The sequence below is a fragment of the Bombina bombina genome, chromosome 2 (genome assembly GCF_027579735.1).
Source record: "Bombina bombina isolate aBomBom1 chromosome 2, aBomBom1.pri, whole genome shotgun sequence".
Taxonomy (NCBI): Eukaryota; Metazoa; Chordata; class Amphibia; order Anura; family Bombinatoridae; genus Bombina; species Bombina bombina.
Window position 1 is genome coordinate 798,300,547 of NC_069500.1, and position 22,209 is coordinate 798,322,755.

At 35.6% G+C, this 22,209-nt stretch overlaps 1 protein-coding gene across 1 annotated transcript in view; it reads left to right on the forward strand.

Annotated features, from left to right (window-relative positions):
* Positions 1-7,827, forward strand: part of LOC128648024 (C-C motif chemokine 25-like) — a 121,354-nt gene extending 113,527 nt beyond the window's left edge. The window contains exon 5 of the mRNA XM_053700711.1: positions 6,104-7,827. Within this exon, the coding sequence (XP_053556686.1) occupies positions 6,104-6,121 (18 nt within the window). The 3' untranslated portion in view covers positions 6,122-7,827. The remainder of the gene's footprint in view (positions 1-6,103) is intronic.
* The last annotated feature ends 14,382 nt before the right edge of the window (positions 7,828-22,209 follow it).

The following is a 22,209-nucleotide window of genomic DNA, read 5'->3' on the forward strand; positions in this document are numbered from 1 at the left end:
ATATCAGAAATTATTTCCTTCAAATCTGGCCCGAAAAGGGTCTTACCTTTAAAGGGAATAGCTAAAAGCTTATGTTTTGATGACACATCAGCAGACTAAGATTTGAGCCACAAATCTTTGCCGCTAATTTAGCAATTTGAAAAGCGGCATCAGTAATAAAAGAATTAGCTAGCTTGAGAGCCTTAATTCTATCTAAGATGTCACCTGATGGAGTCTCAACCCTAAGAGACTCTTCTAGAGCCTCAAACAAAAAAAACTGATGCAGTAGTTACTGGAACAATGCAAGCTGTAGGTTGTAAAAGAAACCCCTGATTAACAAATAATTTGTTTAGAAGACCCTCTAACTTCTTATCCATAGGGTCTTTGAAAGCACAACTATCCTTAATGGGTATAGTAGTACGCTTAGCTAAGGTAGATATAGCTCCCTCAACCTTAGGGACTGTTTGCCATGAGTCCCGAATGGTATCTGATATTGGAAACATTTTCTTAAAAGTAGGAGGGGGAGAAAACGGTATACCTGGTCTATCCCATTCCTTTCTTATAATTTCCGAAATTCTCTTAGGAACCGGAAAAACATCAGTGTAAGTAGGTACTTCCAGATATTTATCCATTTTACACAATAGGGTCACAGTCATCCAGAGTCGCTAAAACCTCCCTAAGCAACAGGCGGAGGTGTTCAAGCTTAAATTTAAATGACATAGCGTCTGAATCTGTCTGAGGTAAAACATTCCCTGAATCTGAAATTTCACCCTCAGACAGTAATTCCCTGACCCCCAACTCAGAGCACTGTGAGGGTACATCGGAAATAGCTAATAAAGCATCAGAGGATTCAGTATTTACATTAATACCTGACATACTGCGTTTACCCTGCAACACTGGTAATTTAGACAATACCTCTGTAAGGGTAGTTGACATAACTGCAGCCATCTCCTGCAGAGTAAAAGAATTAGACGCACTAGAAGTACTTGGTGTTGCTTGTGTGGGCGTTAATGGTTGTGACACTTGTGGAGAATTGGATGGCATATCCTGATTCTCTTCAGACTGAGAATCATCCTTAGGCACACGTTCTTGACCTAATATATGGTCTTTACAATGTAAGGCTCTTTCAGTACAAGAGTTACACAATGTTAAAGGGGGTTGCACAATAGCTTCTAAACACATAGAACAATGAGATTCCTCAATGTCAGACATGTTGAACAGACTAGTAATAACCACAAAAGTCGTTTAAACACTTATTTATTGCATTAAATAAACTTTAGAAAAAAACGTGTACTGCGCCTTTAAGAAAAGAAAAAGTGAACTATTTTTCCAAAATGCTCAAAAAACGTTAAATTATCTTTAAATTTAACTCAAAATCGTTGGTTAATCCAAAAATTACTGCAACTAGAAGAAAGGGGAGAAATAAGGCTATAAAATACTTATATCAACAACAAGTCATTTTATAGACAAAAATACCCTCTGCACCTCGCCACAGCTCTGCTGTGGAGTCTACCTGCCCCCAGGGTACTTCAATATAACTTTCCAATACTTCAGACCAGCTTGCACAGTCCAGGAGCACCGGAGTTACTGCTTGCTTCTGCCTAGCCTGAAGGAAGTGCGCATCTGAGCATGCGAAAATAAGCCCCGCCCCTTGAGGTCGATGCCGGAGTAGGCCCAAACACAACCGCATGGGGAAGCGGTTTCACACCTAAGTTAAACAGCTAATGTCTATTCTATAACCCCTCAAGTGCCAGTAAGCAAACATATGAATGCCAGAAAAAAATAAAAAAAAATTAAAAAAAACGGTTCGTATCGTTTTTCTTTGAATGCCCATAGTGTCACACAATGCCCATCCAGGGACTCCAGTAATACCCTTCATATAAAATTAAGATTACTGTTTACCCCATTTCCATACAGGGAAATAAATGCCAGCCAAATCTGATATAACACGTCTCCTCAGAATAAAAAGGCTGCACATACCTTAATGCTGCTTGTAGCATGAAAACCGGTCTCCACACTGAAGATGTCTCAAGGTTACCTTCAGAAGTCTTGTGGGAACCAGCATGGATCTTAGTTACAACTGCTAAGATCATCAACTTCAGGGCAGAAATCTTCTTCCATATCCCCCTGAGGAAAATAGTACTCACCGGTACCATTTAAAATAAAAAACTTCTTGATTGAAGAAACTAAAACTAACACCTCACTTTACCATGTCTTCCTAGTATAACACAGGCAAAGAGAATGACTGGAGGTGGAGGGGAAGGGAGGGGAGGGGCTATATACAGCTCTGCTGTGGTGCTCTTTGCCACTTCCTGTTAGCAGGAGGTTAATATCCCACAAGTAAGGATGAAATTCGTGGACTCGTCATATCTTTGTAAAAGAAACAAACATATGAAATGAACTAAAGGATTTCCTGATTTCACTCCTTAAATTTGTCCTGACTCATAACTATTTCATCTTTGATGATAGGTTCTTCCTACAAATATGTGGTACTGCCATGGGCACGTCATGTGCCCCCACTTATGCGAATATATATCTGGGCTGGTGGGAAGAGACGGTAGTGTTTCATGAGTCTATGAAACATTTTACAACCCACATAACCCACTGGTCCAGATATATAGATGACATATTCTATGTGTGGAACGGCCCTGAGGAATTGCTGCTAGAATTTATAAAGACACTTAATGTTAACCCATTTGGGTTATATTTAACATCTACAATTAATAAGAATAAAGTAGAATTTCTTGATCTCACTATTAATAACAATGAAATGAATCTAACCACTGATACTTACAGAAAACCAACTGCCACAAATAATATACTTCATACGAGCAGTTATCATCATCCCTCTACCATTAGAGGATTACCAGTAGGTGAATATCTACGTTTAAAAAGAAATTGTAGTACACCTGAAAGCTTTAAAACAGCAGCATCAGAACTAAGAGAAAGACTACTGAAAAGAGGATATTCCAAAAAAATCCCTCATTAAAGCTTACAACAAAGCATTATTAAGAGATAGAAAAGAACTACTCACCCCTAAGAACAAAGAACAATCTAATACTTTGAGAATTGTATCCACTTTTTCAAAAGCAAGTGGTCATATTAATAAAATCATTAATAAGCACTGGCATGTATTACAAGCAAATGAATTACTAAATTCCTAATAAACCGCTATTTACATATAGAAGAGGTACTAACATTAGTGATTCTTTAACTAATAGTCACTTTGATAGAAATATACATAAATCTCCAATATATAAAGGCTCAATAGCATGTACTAATTGTAAGGTTTGTCAATACATGATCAAAAAACAAACAGTCACAGACAGATTTAACAAAACATGGAAAATTAAGGATCATATAAACTGTAAAAGTACTAATGTGATCTATTGCAAATCATGCAGCTGTAATTTATGCTATGTAGGTATGACCACTAGAAATATGGGTACACGAATGACAGAAAATCTCAGTAATATTAGAACAGCACAAAAAGACAAAGAAAATGGTAAAAAAATTTACCAGTGTTGCAAGACACTTCTTACAATCCCACAATGGCAACACTAAAGCCTTTAAATGTTGGGGTATAGAAAGACTGAGACCAGGAATTAGGGGAGGTGAAACAGAACAGAGATTACTAAAAATGGAAACTAAATGGATTTTTAATCTCAATACCGTCATCCCATATGGGATGAATGAGAATAATAACTATTGGGTTTACATATAAAAAAGCACGATACAGTATAGAGGCCAATAATACCATGCATGAGTATGATAAAAATAAGGTTGGATATTTAATCCGCTTTCCTTACACATAGCAATGGTTGTTTAGCATGATCTATCATCATGTATAGTTTCTAACTAATATTACAATGTATAAACCTAAGACATATTATTAATAATATAGTGAAAAAACTTGTTCCTGTATCATATAAAAATGTTAGTTCACTCAGTCACTATATTAATGATCCCAAAAACTATACAAAAATTTAGAACGCCTCTATACTAAATGCTTTAATCCATAATGACAAATAATACAAATTACACAGAACTTAAAGAGTTAATAATTCGCTCGATATGTAGTATTAATGTCTGAAGTTATCACATTGTAACTGCTTCTATATAATGCTCTTGTTACTGAGTTGCTTAAACGTCATCATAATTAACTAGTTATTAGACTACCTCACTAGCGCTGTACAATACTAGCCGAATTTGACAAATAGAGGTATATTCTAACGACCGTATATGATTGGCTATAATAGTAAACATCAGATGACATCTAGCTCATCCTATAAGGGCTAAATATTTACCGGCAACTGATCATGTGAGAGGGTGTGTGGAAATACCCGCGCTGGATTGGATATTAAAAAATTAAAAGGCCCTTATAAGATCGCATCTTGGCATAGTTTATTTATTTTAACTGTGTGTAACTACTTCTGTCACTTGAAGCCGACGTTTCCTGCTATCGGCCAGGAAACAGGGAAGTAACACACGCCATTTTAGGGGAAGGGTGTAAAATTCATTGTGGAACACAGAGGTTATTTGCATTTTTAAAAATATACTATTAAAGTTTATATTTTAAGTGTTACCTTAGGATAGGAATGAGTGCTACCTAAGTCCTTTATTCTTTCTCTCTCTAAACAGTCCTATATGTCTATTTAAAGTTACAGCACTGTTACCAATCTTTTATTTTAGTGGTATTTTTCCTACTTTTATATGTAGTACCAGTAATAATTCCTTCTCCCAAGTAAAGGACAAAGCACCATTGTTACATAAAAGCAGAAGGTTTTTTATGTATATTTAAATAAAAAAGGAGTAGAAAGTGGTGATTCCAACAACTTCAAACTTAAAGATTTGGGAAAACTTTTGTCCGCAACCATTTGCAAGGTCTAAGGCCTAGACTGGTCATCTGATATTATTTAGTGGTTTATCAGAGGTTTTCTAATTCAGGCCTTATTCAAACCTATTCCAAACCATTTGTAAATCCAATTTCAGTTATCTAATGAATTCCAAATGCACTCAGCCCATGGGGACAGCCTGGAAATATTATTCCAGTGTGTCAGTAAAATCAACGACGTTTCTCCAACTTTTTTTATGTTTCAATAATTTGGACTTGTTCAAAATGTATTTGTTATACTTTTGATCACCAGAAAAAAAAAATTTGCATGCAAAATTTGTAATGTTACACGTCTAGCACATGCATAGTTCTCAAGTTTTTTTATTTAATATTAATTAACAAAATATATCATTCAAACTTTTAAACCATAAAACTTGTATCTACATTTATTTTTCAGATTGACTTGGTGGTTTCCCATTGATTCATTTTAATAGCTTTGTAACTGATTTTGAGAAACTAACCCCTATGCTACTTTCCAACATTTATTTTCAGTTATTCATTTGTAAAGATTATTGGACTTCAGGGCTTAGTCTTTATGCAACCACACAAAGTTAAAAGAAACATAAAACCCAACCTGTTTCTTTCATGATTCAGATAGAGCATGCAATTTTAAACACCTTTCTAGCTTACTGCTAGTATCACATTATTTTGGTTGTCTTGGTATCTTTTGTAGAAAAAAAACCTCAGGAGTGTGCATATGAATGGATCACTTTATGGCAGCAGTTTTGCAAGAGTACTAGATGGCAGCACTATTTCCTGCCATGTAGTGATCCAGATATCTACCTAGGTATCTCTTAAACAAAGAATATCATGGGAACAAATTAAATTTGATAATAGAAGTTAATTGGAAACTTTTTTTGAAAATTGTATGTGGTCTGTCTGAAATGCAAAAGAAACAATTTGGGTTTCATATCCTTTTAATGTATCATTGATTTACATTGCATTTCAATAGTCTCAGCTTGCTATATTCCCAAATTTTCCAAATTTGATTTGAAGAGTAACAATATTTTAAATTAACCTCATCATAAGGAGCCACTTGAGATGCGTGACAATTAAGCCCACGTTTGTTATTTAAAAACATGTTGTCATTTTTTGTGACTTGCTGAGTGAATGCACTTCTTTTGTAAAGCAGGGAAGGAAGATTCTTTGTAGTTATCAGTTTCTCTTTAAATTACTAAGACTCAAATGTTTAATAAGATATTAAGAAAGATATATTTTTTTTATTTTCAGGCAAAGAATTATGGATAAATCATGATGGACCCTATCATGGAAGTAAAATGTAGGAACATTGAATACAACATTCATCTCTTACATTCCAAAGGCTGTGTTAAATGTGTGAAAATGTAATTGTTATAATTTGTTTCAGGAAATCCATATATTTTATGTCATATGCCAAGATCAATTTTTGAAAATATTTTACTGTGAAAAAAAAAGTGAAATTTTGTCTAAAACATAAAAAGGGCATGAAAGTCAAACATTATCTTTTAGGATTCAGATCCAGTGTACAATTTAAAACAAACCAACAAAAAACCCTATCAAATTAACTTTGTTTTCTTAGTATCCTTTGTAAAAGAGCATACCTAGGTAGCCTCAGGAGCGTGCAAATGTTTTGAGCACTATATAGCAGCAATGTTTACAAATCACTGCTGCCATATAGTGCTAAAAAATATGCACACTTCTTAGTCTAACTAGGTAGGATACCATGAAAACAAAACCGTTTTAAATAGAAGTCATTTTTTTCTTTAAATTGTACATTGTTATCTGAATTACAAATCTTTAAAGGGTGGTAATAAAAGTGAAATGCAAAGTTGTTTTTTTAAAGTATGCATTATTAAACTTTTTATATTACTAACTGTTTAATGACCTGTTAAGAATAAAATAATACATTTATTAGTTGTGAGTTGTTATCAGTTACAAAGTTAAAGAAACACAAACCCAAATTTTTTCTTTCATGATTTCATGGCTAAATGTAGCCACCAATCAACACTTGCTACCCAGGTGCTGAACCAAAAATGGGCAGGCTTCTCAGCTTTACATTCCTGTTTTTTCAAATGAAGATAACAAGAGAACAAATATATATATATATATATATATATATATATATATATATATATATATATATATATATATGTGTGTGTGTGTGTGTAAATTAGAAAGTTGCTTAAAGTGCATGCTCTATATGAACCATGAAAGAAAAAAAAAATGGGTTTTGTGTTCCTTTAAAACAAAACAGAAAACTGAGCTTTCATCAATGGACTGGTTAGATCATTTAAAGGGACAGTATACACCCATGTTCATATAACTGCATGTAATAGACACTACTACAAAAAAATAATATGCACAAATACTGATATAAAAATCCAGTATAAAACTGTTTAAAAACGTACTTAGAAGCTACAAGTTTAACTCTGTTAAAAAGGTTAGCTATAAAACCCACTAAAGTGGGTGTATAGCAAAAAAACAAACAAACAAACAGACCCTCCCCCTTCCTTTGCAAATGAAAAGACCCTTTACACAAGCAGGAGCAAGCTGGAGTATGTATACTTTAGTATACTTTAAAACTTTGGGGCTTGGTTAGGAGTCTGAAAATCAGGGCAATGTTATTTAAAAATAAGCAAAACAATACATTTATTTAAAAAAAGCTGTATGGGCTATATAAATGGATCATCTACAAAACATTTATGCAAAGAAAAATCTAGTGTATAATGTCCCTTTAAGTGATTCAGATCATGCACATATGGACAAAGTTGAATTTCAGATGCTGATATGTCATTATCTTTCATATCTAAATTGGTATGCTGAGTTAGTTTGTTTCTAACCCCTTTGTGTTTTAATATTTCATTTACAAGTGTGTATTATTTAATATGCTCCTATGCTGTGAAACAAATTGCTTACTTTTATGATATATGTCAATTTAATTTTTACCTCAATAAAGCTCAATATATATATAAAAAGTACATGCATTTACATAAGCTAATTCAAAGCAAAATAAATAGAAGAGAAACTCAGTTTTGTTATATAACCTAAATGACTTTATACATTAGATTCATATTTTGATAATAATTATTGCTACTTTATAACATATTCATTTTTTTCTAATTAGAATATATTACTTGAATTAGTTTAAAAGGAATACTCTTAAATCAATTGCCTAACAAATATATGTTAAAGCTATATGAAAATAATGGAACTCACACAAGTACATTATACTTAATTATTTATCATTCTTAAAAAAAAAAAAATGACTAACAGGTCTTGACAGATTTTTTCCTCCAAAACTCTTATTTTCAGATGAAAAAAACATTGTTACACATTCTCTCAACTTTACAGTGTAAGAAATACTCTAATGTTTATTCCTTTTTAAGCACCTCCAATCTTATCTCTGTGACTCCTGTATCACTGAATAGACACTAATTTAAGAAACACATCTCTTGGAATTCAGTGTAGAAAATGTATAAATAGCACTGTGTAGAGCTAAGAAGTTGGGTAGCAAATGAAAATGTAAAGTTCTTAGTATGAGGTGCAACAATAAACAATCTTAAAAATAACTTAAAGCTTAAAAATATTGTTTACTTCATACGCTAAGCACAAGCAATGTCATATCTCATTTTCATATTTGGAGATCACAAAGAAATGCTTCCAATGCATACAAAGGACACTTTATATAGTGTAATATACATCAGGTATAATTGCACATTCCCAATCCATAGACATGCCTATCAACAGGGCCGTCTTTAATATTGACTGGACCCTGGGCAAACATTTTCTTGCCCCCCCCCCCATGCAATTTCGCTCTCCGCTGCAACATCCCAAAAAACAACTAAATCAATTTATTTTATATATTTTTTTTATTATTAACCCAGCAGTGGATCATCTACTGCTGGGCTAATCATTTAAAAAAAAAAAATGAAATAAATTGCAAGATTTGAAACTGGACCTTAGCAGTACTAATAAGTAAATAAATATATAAATTCCTCCAATGTGGATTAATTTAATATGCTTTTGAATGTGATTCTGGTGTGAGGTTATCTGGTAAAAGAGATTTAGGGCCGCCAACAGGAGCAAAGCAAGGTAAAGACTGAGGAGGAAGCATGGAGGTGCAGACAAATATAAGTTTACTGACTGGAACAGCAGAACTACTATGGGAAGCTGTAAAATCTGAGATAGAGAGAAAAAAAATCTAAAAATAAACCTTACCTTAATGTGTGAAGTATCAGCATGACATTATACATCAGCCACAGCAGCACATGTAACTTATTTGCTAGGAACAAGTTCCCTCTCACCCTGCACTAGACAATGCTTCATGGGGGAGGGGAGCGTGGGTGCACTCACTTATTCTTCCCACTGACACCTTTCTACAAAGCAATGTTCCCATAACAAACTTCAGTTAGTTGATCTTGGGGCCACAGCAGAAAGAGCAGGGCTAAGGGGACCAGTAGACTGGATGCTGTCTGACCAAGGCTGCATGGATACAGTGTGAGACGAGTCACACAGCCTCAAGACTGAGGAGAGCAGTGTGTGCAACTGCACAGATGCTCAAATCCTCACATGCCTGCCACTCCAGCTTTCTGCTGCATGCGCCTACAGTCAACCCTACAACCAAAGCAGTTACCTGGTAACAGTGGTAACTCCAGCAGGACCTTTTCAGATGCAGTGGGATTGGCTGGATGCCGAGTTAGGGCTTAGCATTCAGTGCTGCACAGTGCACATCTAGAACAGCACATGGCATTAGATTGACATGTCATATGACACCGGTACCGTCTGGCACAGTTTCTCACAAATAAATATAAGCAGAGAACTTTTGACTGTGACAGTATTAGGACTGACTGTGTGTGTGTCCCATGACATCAGCAGTCTAGCATGAACCATACATTTTTTTTATTTTTTTTTAGGACTCTTGGGCCCCTCAACAAAGACTGGGCCCTGGGCAGCTGCCCCTTTTGCCCTGTGTTAAAGACAGCCCTGCCTATCAACATAATGCCTTGATATAGGCAATCAACTTCCTAGTTCTACTAAACCATTTTTACTTTGCACTTCTACATCTTCAATGTTCTTAAGGGCTCAGAATAGTTTGAAAATGAGGATTTACAAAACAAAGCCTGTCCAGCATTTAGTGGCCAAATGTGCAAGATTAGCAGGTCCTCATTACCACACTGACAGGGAGAAAATAGGTAATGAGGTGTAAATTTGATTAATTATAAATATGGGAAACTGTATATGAGTAAAACTTGTCCCCCAGGAAGAGAGCAAATTAGAGAGCACCTATTCATATCAAGACAAGGGAATCCTTGGCTGCAGACCCACTGAATGGAAGATAACTCTGATTCTAAATACACTTAAGATGGATGCAGGCAGAAACAACAATCTCCCAATATTATATACAAAATACAAGAAGAATACTGCCCCAGTCAAGTGCTTTAGAAACAAAACAGCTTTATTAAAAAAAAAAAAAAAAAAATGAAGATACACACAAGGAGTTATCTGGTACACTGATATCTTATGTGTTTCATGCCAATTGCCGGTGCTTACTCATATAAGCTATTCATACCTTCCAAGGTAGGTTGGGGTATATCTGTGTGGATTGAGGTATTGCTTGCATATAAGGGAGACATTACCCATTTTTACAAAGTTATATTTATGAGGAAGGGAGTGGGAGGAGCAATGGATGAGAGCTCAAAAAAGAGGAATGGGGGGGTTAGTTTTTCTTAATTTTAATTGGACATGATGATAAGTGCAATAATGCTTAAACCACTTCAATCTCTGTAATAAAAAGAATACTGACTTTTAACCCTTATTGAGTGTATGTAAAGTCAATGCAAACTGAGAGGCGAGTGACCTTATGTCTCATTCGTTGGCCATAGAAATCTATGAACCAGATGATTTGAAGGCCTAATGAGACACTAATGTTTTAAAGGTAACAACTATAAAAGGGACATGATATCCATATGTTAAATCACTTCAAAATGATGCAGCATATCTGTAAAAATCTGGCAAGAAAATATCACACTGGTCATCTCTACGTAAAAAAAAGATATTTTACTTCAAAATTTATTCAGGTTATAATAGTAAATGCTCTGTGAACAGATATCCTTCAACTACAGTCAGCTTCATATTGTAAATAAAAACACAAAAAACAGCCAATTTGCATAATCAGTACTGAGGTGACATTTTGCTTTACTGTGATTGGGATCTCATTATATTTCACTAAACTCTTGTGAGATTTCAAAGCAAACTTCCTTAAACTGAAGAGGGAAATAACATGACTGTGCCTACACATGCCATATGCACACTCCCTTGCAAGTCCTGAGACTAAGCATCCTGATTGACTGCTTAAGGTCTATTTTCAATGGTATATGGTTACTGAGGACATTTTTGGTAAAATATCTTCCTTTTTTACATAGAGATGTTCATATTTTCCATGTAAAAGGAGTGGAGTCTCTCTTGGATAAAAAATATAAAATTCTTTATTGAAGCATCAAAAAACATTAAAAGATGGTAGTAGTTTGAATCATCACAAAGATGTAGTTACAAAGTGCATAAGAGGGCATAGCACCTGATGGTTGACATGTTTCTGCAAAAGCCGTAATCATAACCTAAGGTTATGATTATGGCTTTTGCTGAAACATGTCAACCAGCAGGTGCTACACCCTCTTATGCACTTTGTAACTACATCTTCGTGATGATTCAAGCTATTACCATCTTTTAATGTTTTTGGATGCCTCAATAAAGAATTTTATCTTTTTTTATCCGAGAGAGACTCCTCCACTCCTTTTACAAGTATAACTTCACTATCTACAAAGTCTTCTCTCCCTCTGGGAATTGTCAGCACCAGGCGAAGATAGTCCTCACCCTTTCATCCCACCCTCGTTCTCAACAGTGTGACGTCACACTCGCTCAGCCAGTGCGCCGCATTCAGAAGCTTCGGACAGAAAATTCCAACTGGAGTTTGGCAACGGATATCTGCTGAGTAAGCTCTCAGCATGTACACGGTACAGATTCCCTGGCTGCCCTTGTATCCTTCCATGCTTCTTACAGTACAACAGGCAAGTGTTTATTATTTGAACGTATCCCTTTGGAGAAGGAGGTGAGTGTACTCAGTAAGTCCAGGGCACCAGACAGGTGATTTCATTATATAACTGTCATCCTTAAAAATATTGTATCTATGTGGGATATTCCTCTCTCTTCGTTTCATATTTTCCAGTCAGCTTTTTACAGCTATGCTGAATCACTTTTAACTGCTTCAACATCTGGGTATCATGTTCTTATAACATTAGCATTCAATCTTTCAAATCACTTAAATCTAATATCTTTATCTGTGTTTCAAATATCTGTGTTATCTGTGTTTCAAATATCTGTGTTTCAAATGTCTTTAAAAGTGGTATAGGTGTTGAATTATTGTTTATTTGTTTATTTGGATTGTTTAATATGAAATTTACATTCTGAAGCAGGTATATTTCAGAAGCAACTCCAGGGCTGGACTGGGAAATCAGACCGGCCCTGGAAATTTGTATGGCCCTGCCAAGCCCCGCCCCCTCTGGCTCAGCCCCACCCCCTCCGATTCATCAGTTGTGTACAAACATTAAAAAGTTCACGACTTAAAAACTCTACTCGTCATCTACTGCCGTTTAGGGTGTCTTAAAGATTAACTCCTGAAAGTGTTATTAGTAATAAAAACACAATGTTGCAAAGAGGTGAGTATATGAACGCTATCCAAATGATGAATGTGTGATAACAAAGCTAGCCGCAGCCGAACAGATCCATTGTAATGAGGTAAATCCGTATACATTCTATAACTAAAACAACCTATGTCTCAAACACTTATAAAACAAAACCGCATCAATATAAAATGCAGACAATAATATCGGTTACATATAATTGTCATTTAGGTATGAGCTCTACAAACAGTATAAAAATAACTTAATGATTACCAATGAACCAATAGTGATCTTATACTTATAACATATTTACAAACCTACACAATCCAACTATTGAATCACAATAGCAACAACCTATGTTCATAATTGCCACAGATATATTGTTGTCTTGAAAGGCAATAATGGAAATGAAATGGCTAAACTTATACAGAGTGATGTTATTGTAATAAATTAAGAGAGTGCTTATACATCCTACAAGATAACTGAACATAGCACAACACAAATATGAGGTACATATCTATTGGCTGCGTATCTTATCCTCACACAATACATGTCTAACACAAAAGAAATATATATATATATATATATATATATATATATAAATAAATATCATAGAAATAGCAAACAGATATCACTTACAATACTCTCAAACACATTACAAACTACTAGTCAGTGATCAATGTAAATAACAATTACCCAAATGGCATGTGCCTATAACCTATGTGGATCATCTACTTTGGTGTATACATGTTACGACTGTATTTGGTAAATACCGATAGTTTAGCAAAAATGAGAATGTGCTGAAAAAACAATATCCACTCACATGGTAGGGTGGCAATATATAGAATTAAAATTACTCAAAGAGCCTATACTAGACAATGGATATATTGTAACATTAACCACTAGAGTGGTGGGATATGTTCTTACCCATTCTTAACAAACATCTGGTTTTTATATACTCCTCAAGTAATGATAAGATGTAAATGCAAGACTGGGAGTATAACTTGACCAATGGATGGATCATGTAAATTGCTGCACCAAATCATGACTTGTACTAACCCTCACCAAGTCCCATATGTGTCATAGTCTATAAACGCTGGATTGATCATCTTCATTTTCCATATCCAAAAGGTTTCCCTTTGTCTCAAATGTAAAAATCTGTTCCTACCCCACTTAGGGATTATGTGTTCAATGGCGGAAATCTTAAAAATATTGGATTGGCCCCCATGGCATCGTGCTCCATGTCGGGGAAAACTATGGTTTACTAGGTTTTTTTTTAAGATTTATAAGATGTTCTTCCCATCTCTTTTTCAAAGGTCTAGAAGTCCTACCAATATATTGTATTCCACATCTACATTCAAGTAAATATACCACAAATGCAGAATCACGTGTGAAATGGGATGTGATCTCAAATTCCTCTTTAGTTGAAAAAGACTTAAAATTAACCCTATTTCCCATTGTAAATGTACATAGACCACAATTGGGTCTATTACACTTATAGAAACCCCTTTTTCCTAACACTAGGTTATTCTCTTTAGGAAGCTTATTTAGATTTTTAGCTGTATGTTTTCTCATTACCACCTTACTAGGGGCCAATTTATTTTTAAGGGTTGTGTGTTGTAAGATAATATGCTTACCAGATACTGTGGCACTGTGCTGTAACCAGTGCAAATTTGCTTGCTAGCACTTATACAGTGGCTAGTACACTGCAGGCAATACACCTTCTGAGGAAATCCTCTCGGTTATGGCTCAGTGATAACCTCCTGTTGTGGCCGTATTGTCCTTTGTTAAAAAGAGACCGGTCAGTTTTCTGTAATGCTTAAAGGCGCTGAAATAAAATGATGTGATCAACTTCCCAATGTAAAAAGAACAGCTTTATTTTATGACGCGTTTCTCAACCCCAAACGGGTCGTTTCATCAGATAAAAAGTGGATGCGGTTGGTTACAATTGGTAACAATATATACATATTATTTGACACATTTAGAGGATATAACTGAATAACAATGGATATAATTATATTGATTATCAGTATACACTAATAATGACAGATTTTAACATATATTGAGTTTACTATGAAGTGTCAAAATACCCGACAATTGCATTTTAGGAACTTTGTTAATATTACATGCTAGAGCATACAAACTATTAGAATCACATGTAATACATTGAGGGATCTATATCGATACATTTATATGACATCAAAAGCAAAACTATTAACAGACGTAACTTGCTCAACACAAGTGGTGAAGTTAACACAGAAATTAGACAATTGGTTTTGAATTTGTTATGTCCGCAATTGCCCCTTCTTTTGTTTCTATACATATTCTGACAAATGATAGGAGTTGGCAAAATCCCCCGTTTAACATAATACATATATTGATTGAGACAAAGTTTTTTTCTTTGGGAACTGATGTGTTTGAGATGCATCATGATATATGTTTAAGATTGATTAGATTTAGACAATGTTGTTTTTTACTCTTTTTACTTGTTTGTACATAATAATAATTGATTGTTGTTTTAATTGTAACAGCTGTGAGTTTGAATCGGCTCGCCAGTTGAACCTTTTAGATGTTTTCTTATTGGATTAGAATTATAGCGATAACTTCTGCTTTTAAGTGATACAATGTGTATATATTGTTACCAATTGTAACCAACCGCATCCGCTTTTATCTGATGAAACGACCCGTTTGGGGTTGAGAAACGCGTCATAAAATAAAGCTGTTCTTTTTACATTGGGAAGTTGATCACATCATTTTATTTCAGCGCCTTTAAGCATTATAGAAAACTGACCGGTCTCTTTTTAACAAAGGACAATACGGCCACAACAGGAGGTGCTCACTGAGCCATAACCGAGAGGAGATCCTCAGATGGTGTATTGCCTGCAGTGTACTAGCCACTGTATAAGTGCTAGCAAGCGAATTTGCACTGGTTACAGCACAGTGCCACAGTATCTGGTAAGCATATTACCTTACAGCACACAACCCTATTTGATGAAACTTTATTACGCTATGTGGCGCCCTCTCTCCATCTTTGTTTGCTAACAGTCTTTCCCCACTCTCCGGGATCAAGAGGAGCTGCCTATCATTTCCAAAGACCACTAGCGATGACTATCTTCTACAGACATTGACTGTTACGGCTACACTTTAGAAGCCGAGTACGGTAGATCCGTCTTATGACTTTACCCAGAGATAATTTTTTAATTGTTTTTTCCTTAACAGCGCGCCTTTTTATATCCCCTTCTGGGATATCACACATATTTTTAAGGGTCGGAGCTCTTATGAAAATACAGACTGGAGACTCTTCTATAAGGTCCTTAAATATGGGATCTCCTTTTAATATGAACCAGTGTTTCTGAAGTACACTCTTAATCTTATTGTGATTAGTATTGTATTGTGTTATTAATCGTAAATTATTATATTTACTGATTTCATTGGTATGGTCCCCTTTGGATTTTGAGTTAATATTGTTAACTTTAAAAAATTCCAACCTCTCTTTGTCCCTCGCCTTGAGATAACTTTCTTCTACCAGTTCCATAGGATATTCTCTCTCTAAAAATCTATCCTTCAGGATTTGAGCTTGTTCATCGTACACAGCCAAATCCGTACAATTTCTACGAATTCTACAAAATTGGTTGTATGGAATATTCTTTTTCCAAGGCTTGTGATGATTGCTTTTGAAATTAAGATAGCTATTTGTATCCACTGTCTTGAAAAATGTTTTGGTAGATACATTCCCCTCTGGATTCCAATATAGTATCAAATCTAAAAAGTCTATAATCGCTTTACCAATTTTAATTGTAAATATTTTTATTGTCAAAGAAGTCTCAGCATTTGACAAACAGAACATTTGCAGAATATAGTTAGAATACATCACATAACTGAACAATTCATATTAAGCGCTCACCACATAACAGATATGAGACGGTGGTACTGTATACAATGCTGATGCTTAGGGACAATACATATTGGCCCTCTGGATTCTTATGTTGGACATGAAAAGACTTCCTTAACGATCAATTACATTTATAATATAGATAGGAGGAAACAAAGTGAAAAGAGAACCTCTCGAGAAGAGGAGAAGAGGAGAGGGAGAGAAGGGAATAAGAAGAGTGCTTTACCAATTTTAGAAGTAAAATTGAGACCCATATTGTTGTCATTAAGTGACTTTACAAAATATGTGGCTGATGTTTCAGACCCCTCCCAAATAAATAGCAGGTCATCAATGAAATGGCCATAGAAAACCAGACTCGCCCCCTGGGCTGAGCTATAGATATATTGCTCCTCGAATAACCCCATAAACAAGTTAGCACATCTAGGGGTGAATCTGGTTCCCATGGCCATCCCTTTGATTTGCAGGAAAAACTGTTCCCGGAAGACAAAATAATTCTGTTTTAATACAAAGGAAGTGGCCTCAAGTAAGAAAAGCCTCTGTTTCACTGGTAAATATAGATCTCTTGTTAGAAAATTGTTGATGCCTTTCAGACCCAGATAGTGTGCTATATTGGAGTATAGCGCTGAGACATCACATGTCATCCAGAGCAAACCACAACCTGCTATCTTGATCTTAGATAATTTAGAGATCAGGTCTTTTTTTTAGAAATTGATCGATATATTCAGACAAATTACATGTCAAATTGCCAATCCTTGAAATTATAGGCCTTCCAGGTGGATTAATGGTGTACGTATGAATCTTAGGGAGATGGTAGTAGTATGCAAGATTTTGAGTATAAGGAACAAGATAATCTCTCTCTTTTTTTTGTTAAAATGCCTTCCAAAAAGCCAGCATTTACCAGTTTATTTAAACCAGTTAAATATTGTTTGGTTGGATTAAACGTGAGTTTCCTATAGTACTCAGAATCTAGAAGTATACTATTACCTTCTTTTAAGTAATCATCCAAATCTTGCAAAACAACCCCACCTCCCTTATCGGCCTGTCTTATTACCAGTTCGTCTTTCTTGGCTAACCTAGTGTCATGAATTTCACCTTATCGAAGTATCAATATCATCATACCACCTTAACCCTCAATTACCTGTCTCACCTTCAGATATAAGGGCACGCCTACAGTGCTTCATTGCTGGTTTATTGAAGCATTATACTTCTCATGCCTCTCCAACTCTGAAGCTAAAACTAATCTACAGTTACAGTTTGTTATTCTACAGAACTCTAATACTTCTGCTTAAATCTACCTGCAAGCTCCCGTGGCTCTGACGTCATCGCAGTGTCTGTACATGCTACTCCGGATTGCCAGCTGCAGCTTCCACTCACACTGTTTGTTTACTGAACACCGCTACAGATTTGGCAGCTTTCATCTATTCATCTATATCTCTACACTTCGCTCCATCCAGAGGTTCCTGAACTCTATTACACTAGGAGTGGCTGCAGGTTTGCAGCGGTCGTGAGTACTAAACACTTGTATCAACAGCCTTAAGTGTTATACGCACCTCACTACTCATACTGATTTGTTTGTTACATTTTCCTATTGACTGCCTAACTGTGTAGTTCAGTTTCAAAGTAGCAACTCTTTTGTATGCTAATCTATTTCTTAAAGTGACATGCTACAAGTTCCTATTTTATGTGCCAACGTATTTGCCTAAGCCTCACCTAATTTGTTGATATATTAAATATATTGTATATTGCATATAGGTTAAGAGGCAATAATATATTTTCAATTCTGTTTAGAGTTGCTTAGCCAATAACAGAGTAGATACAAAAAACTATTTTATCCATATATGGGAGATAGTTTGAATGTTTATGAAATAATAAACCAGCCCTAAAATATACAGCTATATAAATAAATGTTATAGCATTTACTATGGAAGCCTCAGATGTGGCTGCGCAAATACATACCCTTAATCTCCGCCTTGATAATTTAACACAGGCATTCAGAGAATTACAAATTGAAAATGAGAGTTTAAAAGCATGTCTCAGAGAAACACTTTCTGCTAAAGGATCTGGTAATGGAAACATCCCAGAACCACAGGTCTCCCTGCCAGACATATTTTCTGGAGACAGATCATCTTTTAAACAGTTCAGAAATGCATGTTTGTTGTTATTTGAATTAAGACCAAGAACCTATCCCACAGAAAGATCTAAAGTTCTTACTATTCTCTCATATTTGAGAGGAGAACCAAGTGCCTGGGCTGACTGTTTACGGTATATGAATCACAGGACTCAATTCTTAATTCCCTTGACAACTTCATTAAGGCTATGTTTGATCTATATGATGACCCCTACCGTCAGCTTACAGCTTAGAATAAACTCAGGAATCTCAGACAATATAGTAATCCAGTCGAACATTAAATCACCCAGTCCAAGATTTGGGCTAGAGATTCCTTATGGAATGAAGTCTCATTAAAAATCAGTACAGGCTAGGTCTCTTAGAAGAGATAAAGGATGAGTTGTCAAGAACTGGAATCCCTGACCTACTTGAGGACTTATTCACCTTAACTATAACTATAGACAGAAGAATTAGGGAAAGAAACTCTGAAAAAACGGCTTCCTCTTTCCCTGCTCGTAGAACGACTTCTAATTTGTCTAACACACTAGTTACCCCAGACCAGCCTATGGAGATTAGTATCATTAAAGGACCATTGTCGAACCAAGAAAAGACCAGACAACACACCCTAAATCAGTACATGTAATGTGCAGCACCTGACCATGTCGTTAAGGCTTGCCCCACCTCCAAAAACAGAAACACAGTAAGATAACCCCAGTAAAACATTGTTTATATTCTAAATACAAAACCACCTCTTATCTAATGTTACAATTGTCTCTACAGTGGGATCATCACAGTCTGAAGACTGAAGCTATCTTAGACACTGGCGCATGTGGCAACTTCATTGATTTTGATTTAGTAAAGCATAATAAAATACCTTTCATTCCAAAAAGCACCCCTATGCCTCTCAAAGTTATTGATGGCACACAACTTTCCTCTGGTCCTGTCTCTCACCAGACTATACCCCTTTTACTGACAACACCACCTGGACACATATTTAATTTAATATCATATCTTCACCTATATATCCTATAGTCCTTGGTATTACTTGGTTACGCCTACATCAACCACAGATACATTGGGATACTTTATCCCTCACTTTTTCATCTAATTATTGTACTACCACTTGTTTCCCTATTCCCACTCTATTAAGCACATCCTCTACTCACATACCCTAGAAAATACAGACTTTGCCAATATCTTTTATAAAAAAGTAGCACTGACACTCCCTCCTCATCGTCCGTATGACTGTCCTATTGACCTTCTATTGACCTTCTACCAGACGTCACTATTTCTTATGGTCACATATACCCCCTCTCAAAACCCTAGCTTGAACATTTAAAACATTACATTAACGAAAACCTTGAAAAAGGTTTCATAAGACCTTTCACATCCCCTGCAGGTGCTGGAATATTTTTTGTGAAAAACAAGGATGGGTTCCTTCGCAGTATAATTGATTATAGGGAATTAAACACACGTACTAAGAAAAATAGGTACCCCTTACCTCTAATCCCAGAATTGATTGAGAGGTTAAGAGGCGCTAAGGTTTTTACAAAGTTAGATCTAAGAGGTGCCTATAACCGTGTTAGAATAAAAGAGGGTGACGAATGGCTGACTGCATTTAGGACCAGATACAGTCTTTATAAGTATACAGTCATGCCTTTCGGTCTTTGTAACGCTCCGGCGACATTCCAGTGTTTTATTAACGACATTTTCTGAGTCATTCTTGACATATTTATCATAATCTATTTAGATGACATCCTAGTTTATTCTAGTAACATCAAAGATCACATAAACATGTTAGGATTGTACTATCGAGACTTAAATCACATAATTTGAGTGTAAAACTAGAGAAATGCATTTTCCATGCTCCTGAAATATCCTTTTTAAGCTACATCATAAATCAGGATGAGATTAAAATGGAAAATAATAAAATATCCACTATAGTAGACTGGCCCATTCCTAAGAACAAAAGGGATGTTCAGCAATTCCTTGGGTTCGCAAATTTTCATACAAAACCTCTCACTGACCTTACTAAAGATCAACCTAAATTTATTTGGAATTTTCACTGCCAAAAGGCCTTTGAACATCTCAAAACATGGTTTGTCACATCACTGGTGCTACAGATACCTAACACCTCCTGTCATTTTGTCCTGGAGGTTGACGCATCAGACAATGCCATAGCCTCAATTTTATCCCAAAGAGTTTCGCCTGATGAACCTCTCCATACCATCTCATATTTCTCAAGAATTCTGACCTCCTCAGAATCAAACTACCCAGTAGGTGAAAAAGAGCTACTGGTAATCAAATGTTCTTTTGATCAGTGGAGACATTTTTTGGAAGGTGCTAAACCATATACACTGATCAAAACATTTTACAATACCTTCAATCCAGTCGCACCATTGTCAGCACAACAATTAGGCTGGAATCAATACTTTTCCAGGTTTTCTTACATTATTACATACCGTCCAGGCTCAAAGAATGGAAAGGCAGTCGTCTTATCCAGAAAAAATCATAAGCCCATGGTGTCTTCTCCGCCCACTACAGTAATCCCAGACACAAATATTTTAGCTTTGCTATCTGAATATCTACAGGATCTTAAAATAAACCAACAGAAAGACCCTTTGACACCAACTACACTCCTTACACCTGATAAGGATGGTTTACTTCGATTTGACAACCGGATTTATGTACCCAATAATATGTGTGACCTTATTCTTCAACTACATCATGATTCTCTGTTGACTGGTCATGTTGGTATACATAAAACCTATAACCTTCTACAAAGGTATTTCTGGTGGTAAGCCATGAGAACATCAATAAACGTTACATAAATTCTTATGTCACTTGTGCTACGTCTAAATCTTCACATCAAAACCCTCTCGGATTGCTTCAACCTCTTCCAGTTCCTGATCATCCTTGGAAATTTGTCTCCATGGATTTTATTGTAGAATTTCCATCTTCTTCTGGTTTCACAGTGATTTTTGTTGTAGTGGACTTGTTTTCCAAGATGGCTCATTTTGTTCCCATAAAATCTCTACCCACCGCTCAACTTACTGCACATATATTCCTGAAAGAGGTAATTCGTCTACATGGTATTCCTACAATGGTATTAAGCAATAGAGGTAGCCAATTCACATTTGTAGGTTCTGGAAAGCTCTATGTAATACGCTCAAGATGAAACAGCTTCTAACTAGTGCTTATCATCCACAATCAAACGGTCATAGTGAAAAAACAATAACTCAGATGTTTCTGTTCTCATAAACAAGAATCTTGAGCTGAGCATTTAAGCTTTGCAGAATTTGCCTATAACAATACCGCTAACTCATCCACTGGTCATTCCCCATTTTTTATCAACTCTGGACTACATCCTCGTTTTCATAATCTGTCCTCACAAGAGTCCCCATGCCCTCAAGTCTCTGATCTTGCTAATTCCATAAATCAAACTTTTGAGATTGTCCACCATAATATAAATCTTGCACAAGCCACACATAAACGGAATTATGACTTACGCCACAGAGAGCATCCACAATATACAGTTGGTCAACAAGTATGGCTATCCACTAAGAATCTTCGGTTACCGAATACCTGTAGAAAACTGAATAGCCTATTCATAGGATCATTCCCAATTGTTGCTGTACTCAATCCAATGACTGTTACATTGCAATTACCTTCTCATTACTGG